The sequence below is a fragment of the Pteropus vampyrus genome, unplaced genomic scaffold (genome assembly GCF_000151845.1).
Source record: "Pteropus vampyrus isolate Shadow unplaced genomic scaffold, Pvam_2.0 Scaffold51, whole genome shotgun sequence".
NCBI classification, from domain to species: domain Eukaryota; kingdom Metazoa; phylum Chordata; class Mammalia; order Chiroptera; family Pteropodidae; genus Pteropus; species Pteropus vampyrus.
In genome coordinates, this window is record NW_011888832.1 from 3,372,939 (window position 1) to 3,378,938 (window position 6,000).

Below are 6,000 nucleotides of genomic sequence, written 5' to 3' on the forward strand. Positions count from 1 at the left end.
AATATAAATAATACTCAACAAAAAACTTCCCTTGTATTATATCATGACATATCACAAGAATGAAACCGAAGTAGTGTCTGACTCCATTTGTGATCATTCTACTAACCCACCATCAATTTATTTATGCAGATTAATTTATTGCAGTAAGTATGCTGTTGAACATCTTAAAACATAATATAAACAAAGTATCTCAACAACTAATTTTTTTTAAAGGGAAATACTTACTCTGCCACTGATGGCATCTATATCTATTTCTGCTTTTTTAGCCCATTTTTGCCAGAAATTGGGATCATCCAAGGAAATATCTGTCCGGTTTCCAGATGCCACAAAACTCGCCTAAAATACATAATGACAGTTCAAAATGTTTTAAGTTTAGAGGGAAAATCTACCAAAGCATATTTAAAACATTTTCTCCTAACATTTACTGTGAACAGAATTTGAAATCCAGCATACACCCATATATCCAAAGGTGTTTCAAATGCCATGGTCTGAAATGTAACACGGCATCTGCAAAAGGCTTAATGCCGACCCAGGCTGTAGTTTTAGGAGCTGAGTTAAATAAGTAATTACTGTTGTTCAACTCTTATTAAACTTTTGGTAAGAGAGAATTCAATCTTGTTTGTCAAGAAACCACATAGGACAGAGATATGCTTTCTAGAACTACCATATGAATGTTAACAAATTAGATTAGAACAATAATTTCAGCCCTGCTTGCCCTATTCAGTTTATTTTCTGGTATGCTTCTATTTTATTTCCATCACACTTTGATATAGATATGTCTCATAAAGAAAGTGCAATACAGGATATGAAAAATAAAGAAAAATTAACCAATGTCTGTCTTTATTTTAAGAACTCTCTTCCTTACAACAAAAATACTACATAATCATTTAAGACATTGCAAAGGAACAAAAGAACAAAATATAACTGACTTATTTTCTTAAATATTATAAAAATTAGAAAATCATTTAGATGGAATTGACTTCAAGTATTACAGGTCAACACTGTAATATATAAACTAATAATCATTATTTCAACATAAGTTCCTGAAAATAGATACGCAACTTCAAGGAAAAGTCATCAAAGTGCTTCATAAAATGAAATAAGCAGTAAAGATACATGATGCTTTAAGAAAGAAAAGGGCCAGAAAAATGCTTGCCCTTAAAAGATAAATGGAAGAATTTGGTCACATAGAATAATTTTCAAAGAATACAACTGGGAGATGGCTTTAAGATAATGTGTAATTATCTTGGATATAATCAAATGACTAAAATATTAATTAAAAACTCATCTTCACTAAATTTCAAAATACAGAATATTATACAGTAAAAAGATAATGAATCTGTTACAAGCAAGCAAGCCATTAATGACATTCACGATAAAAAGATGTTAGATAACTGCAGAACTGATGATATCAAGGGATAATTGTTACTTTTTGATGATTACGGTTATATTAAAGAAATCTTTATCTTCAGAGATACATGTGGAAACATTTATGGAGAAGATAACGTAATGTCTGGGATTTACTTTAATATGAAAGCTGGATAGGGGAGTGACTGAACAAGTTTTATCAGGAGTTGATAACGGTTGAAGCTAGGTGATGAGTACACAGGTTTCAATATACTATTCTGTCTATATTTGTAATTTACAAAATGTCTAAAAAATGAAGAAAATTAAAATCCAAAATGACTCATGTTGAACTTTAAGATTCTGTTTAAGACACTGCTTACCACGTGATGAGTATATTCATTCCTCAAACGTTCTTCTGAAACTAGGCTTTTAAGATGCTTGTATACACCCAGTGTTTAAATGTTATAAATGTTTAAAAATGTACTTTGCTAGCATTTTTATGAAATAGAAGTGACAGCAATAAATGCTTTAATGAAATAAATTCAAATTTCATTTTTGCTTACTGTAAACTATAGCTTTAACATTATAAAATTACTGAAAATAGTAATTGTTTATTTCTTTAAAATGATGAGAGTGGTAGGTTGATAAATGGCTCCCAAGGATATCTAGGTTCTAATTCCAGGAACCGTGTTAATTGTTAGTTTATATGGCAAAAGGGACTTGGCAGATGTATATTATCCAGGTGGGCCTTAAATGTAATCACAACTGCCTTTATAAGAGGAAAGAAGAGGCAATTTCACTACAGAAGAGGAAAAGACTATGTGACAACAGAAACAGAGGTTGGAATAATGTGGTCACAAGTCAAGGAATGCAGGCAGAGGATGTCTACCCAATCATGGCTAGTGTTGGTCCTGTCTTATACTTCTGCAGTATTCCTTTTGTTTCCACAATACTACTTTCTTTTGATTTATTCTCTATAAACTTGGTTAACTCCTAAATCTGTATCTGTATCCTAGGCAACCAACCAGGCCATTTCCACAAGAATACCCTGTAAATGCCACAAATATGACAGCTTGGGCATTTTATTTTCTCCATATGAACTTCCTTCTCTTGTATTCTCTATCTTACTTAATAACACAAGGACGCTTCTAGCTACTTGAGCCAGAAATTTCAAGTCATTTTTGTCTAGTCTTCCACAAATTTTTAACTGGTTGTCAACTCCTATTGATTCGAGTGGCTCTCCACTACCCTAATTCACCCATCATTAGTTCTTGATCTTCCTGCCTGTAGTCTTTTCCTTTCAAACTCATTCTCTACGTTGATACTACAGTTAAATTTCAAAGCTAGATTGTATTATGTCCATTTTCTACTTGAAACAATTTGAAAGTTTTTTAACAGCCCCAGGATCAAGTGCAAATTCCTCAAGATGAAATTTTTCCAAGCCCATAACAATTTGGGTCCAACCTCTCCAACTCCCCCATTTTTACCTCCATTTAATGTGTCCTGTGCATACACACATGGCTATACCATGTTCCTAGAAATCTTCCTTGCAGTTTAGCAAAATACGATTCATTTATGTGACTTTCTCTTTTGGAAACAAAAAAATTTACATTTCTTTCAAGATTTGGCTCAAATTTTATTTTCTCTACAAAGGCTTTCCTAATTCTCTGCTCACTCATTTATTCAAAATTAATCATTTCCTACTTTACTTTTTTCAGCAACTAGAATCCTTTCATTCCAGCAGTTAAGTAAAGTACCTGACATAAGATTTCACTCGTTTACTGAATACAAGAGGAAAATTTCCATTAGAAAACTGATAACATTACTTTTGGTGTAGCACCTGTACTACCTGCAAAACCGCACAGCTCTCAATAAAGAGTTCTGGGTTGAAAGTGGATTGGGTGATGGAGAAGGAAGAAAATGCAGAAAGGAAGTGGGAAAAAAAAATTTTGTATAAATCAGTCCAGGTGGGACATAATACTGCAATAAAAAACTCTTCAATTGAATGCAAGATATCTCCAGGGCAATATATATTGAAGGCAGTTAGTAAACTTTTCCCCAATAGGGTAGATCTAGACAGTTATTAACACTTCCTTTCAAGACACAATTTCATTTTACCCTCCCCGAAATTAGATTTAAATATTTAAAATGGCATTAGAAATCCTTCCTTGCTTTTAAGTACTTTAAATTACTGTAGCCTCTAGTCCCCTTTATCGTTGGGAAATACTTTCCAAGACCCCCCCCAGTGGATGCCTAAAACTGTGGATAGTACCAAACCCTATATACTATGCTTTTTACCTACACATACATACCTGTGATAAAGTTTAATTTATAAATTAGACACAATAAGAGATTAACAACAATTAGTAATAAAATAAAACAATTATAACACTTTACTGTAATAAGTTATATAAATGTGGTTTTTCTCTCAAAATATCTTTTGAATTGTTCTATCTGGAATTTTCCATTTAATATTCTCTGAACCACAGATGACTAAAACCGTGGTTAAAGAAGGACCACTGTATTATAAGTTAATGTAAGATGATTACATCGCATCTAGTATTACTTATACTTTGCTAACTTTGGCATACATGTTCCTTAATTGCTAAATTTAATCTCAAATGTTCTACTCTGATTGATACTTGTCACGTCCAGCGAGTGGTAAATCCTGCCACATCCAGCGTGGCCCTGGAAAATAAACCTGAGTGGACACGGTGGGAGATTAAGAAAAGAAGGAAGACAGAAAGCTGGGATCAGGAGGTCCACTGCCCACTGATGGCAGAGCAATGGCATAGCTTTATGTTTGCAAGCTGCTTTTCTATAAGAGCATACAATTGCTGGCTAAGGTAAAATTATCCTCTGCACAATCACCCAACCCACATCCTGCCATGACGTTTTGCAGTTCGTTCTTGCTCGTGGCTGTGAGAGTACTTCCTTGTCTCTCCACTGTTCTCGATCAGTTCGCACTTCCCCATTTTTAGGAGGGTTTGTTGATGCGAAGCAATCCTTGGTTGACCTCACAGATTGCAAGGACATTGTCAGCTTGCAACCCTCTCTCCACAAATACTGACAACTATTTCTAGTTATTATACTTATTATATTTCACTAAATCAGAAGAGTACATGTGAAATTTGATATCAAGGAATCAGAAAAAATGAACAAAAAGAATACATTATCTAGCTCTTTTTTGGCTAATTCAGTTTAAACATTAAGTAGATTCTCTACAAATAATTACCAGAGTAAGAGACAGTTAAATTTTTTAGTCATGAGCATTACTGGTTTATGTATGAAACAGCACTCACTGTTACCTTAGCAAATGTTGACCCGCGTCCTTCTGACTCAATTGTAATAGTTTTTGTACGACGTAGTAAAATCTGATCAATATCCTCCTCACAGAATTTAGAACCTTCATCTTCTTCTTCCATAATAGCACCATAAGCACCTCTACGAAGAAGATCTTCTATTTCCTTTTTGGAAAGCTGTTGAATCTATAAAGAAAATAATTTTGGTAACAATATATTTTTTAAAGTTCATAAAACGAGAATGTATTCCTAAAGAATGTCAAACACGGAGGTCATTTTTAAATTGTCATTTAGTGTTTGGGATGTATGTACACAGAGAATTCTCTGAAAGCAAACACTGAAGTTGTTGATTCTTCTTTATTATCATTAAAATAAGATCTGCTGTTTGCTTAAATGGCTTCAGTTAAAACAAAGCCTATGGGGCAGGTAACCTGTCAAGATTCTTTTTAGAATTAGAATTTAATAGTTGTTACAAACATTAGATATACAACCACAATTGTGAGGTGGAAAATGCCAATAAATATCATTTAGAACAAGGCAACGCCAATGCTAGTAATTTGAAAGTAAAAAAATTTTTTTCTGAAAAACTATATAGAGATAATGGAGAAAAATAAACAAATGCTATTTTGCTATGTCATTATACAAAAGTTCTAAAAACAGAGCAAAAAAAATCAACTTCGAAAGCACATTCTTAGAATTCACAAGCACTGGAGCTATACAAGCAGAACGGGATTCAAAAGTATTAACTATACGTAGGACTAATCTGAAATGCCTCCTTACAGAAAACCTGTACAGTGTTCATTACGGATAAAATTTAACAAGACACTATTTGAGGTTAAAACTAGATGCAAATAAAAACAGAAAAACTACATGTGAAATAGAAAATATACATACGCCACCAACGTGACTTTCTCTTCCACTCATGCTCTGTAACACAGCCTTATCTAGACCCAGTTTCAGACTGGCTCGGTCAAACATCTCTCGCTCATATGAATTACGAGTTACTAGTCGGTAGACTTTCACTGCTTTATTCTGACCGATTCTGTGACAACGGGCTTGGGCCTATAAGAAATGAAAAGTTATAAATTTATTTTATTTTATAAAATAGTACACATTACACAAGAGGCGTTTAATAGTAAAATAAATTTTCAGACACTTTTGCTACTGAATTAGCAAATTTCCTTTTCTAGAAATGAAGGTAGAGCTTATTTAAGTAAATAATTCCACAATCAGCAGTAACATAAAATTTAAGGTTGTATTTCAGAGAACTTCAATTCATAAAGCATTATTGTTTATTAAGAGGGTGTCTTCAATATAATTTTAAATAAGAATGTATATTCTATGAATAGAT

The 6,000-nt window shown here is 33.0% G+C and overlaps 1 protein-coding gene across 13 annotated transcripts in view; it reads right to left on the minus strand.

The window, feature by feature from the left end:
- CHD9 (chromodomain helicase DNA binding protein 9) overlaps window positions 1-6,000 on the minus strand; it is a 168,005-nt gene that overhangs the window by 43,446 nt on the left and 118,559 nt on the right. For all 13 annotated transcript variants that reach the window (XM_023530646.1, XM_023530645.1, XM_011360141.2 and 10 more), the window contains 3 exons: window positions 5,544-5,711; window positions 4,656-4,835; window positions 226-336 (listed from right to left, as the gene is read on the minus strand). In XM_023530646.1, coding sequence (XP_023386414.1) covers window positions 226-336; window positions 4,656-4,835; window positions 5,544-5,711 — 459 coding nt within the window. The remainder of the gene's footprint in view (window positions 1-225; window positions 337-4,655; window positions 4,836-5,543; window positions 5,712-6,000) is intronic.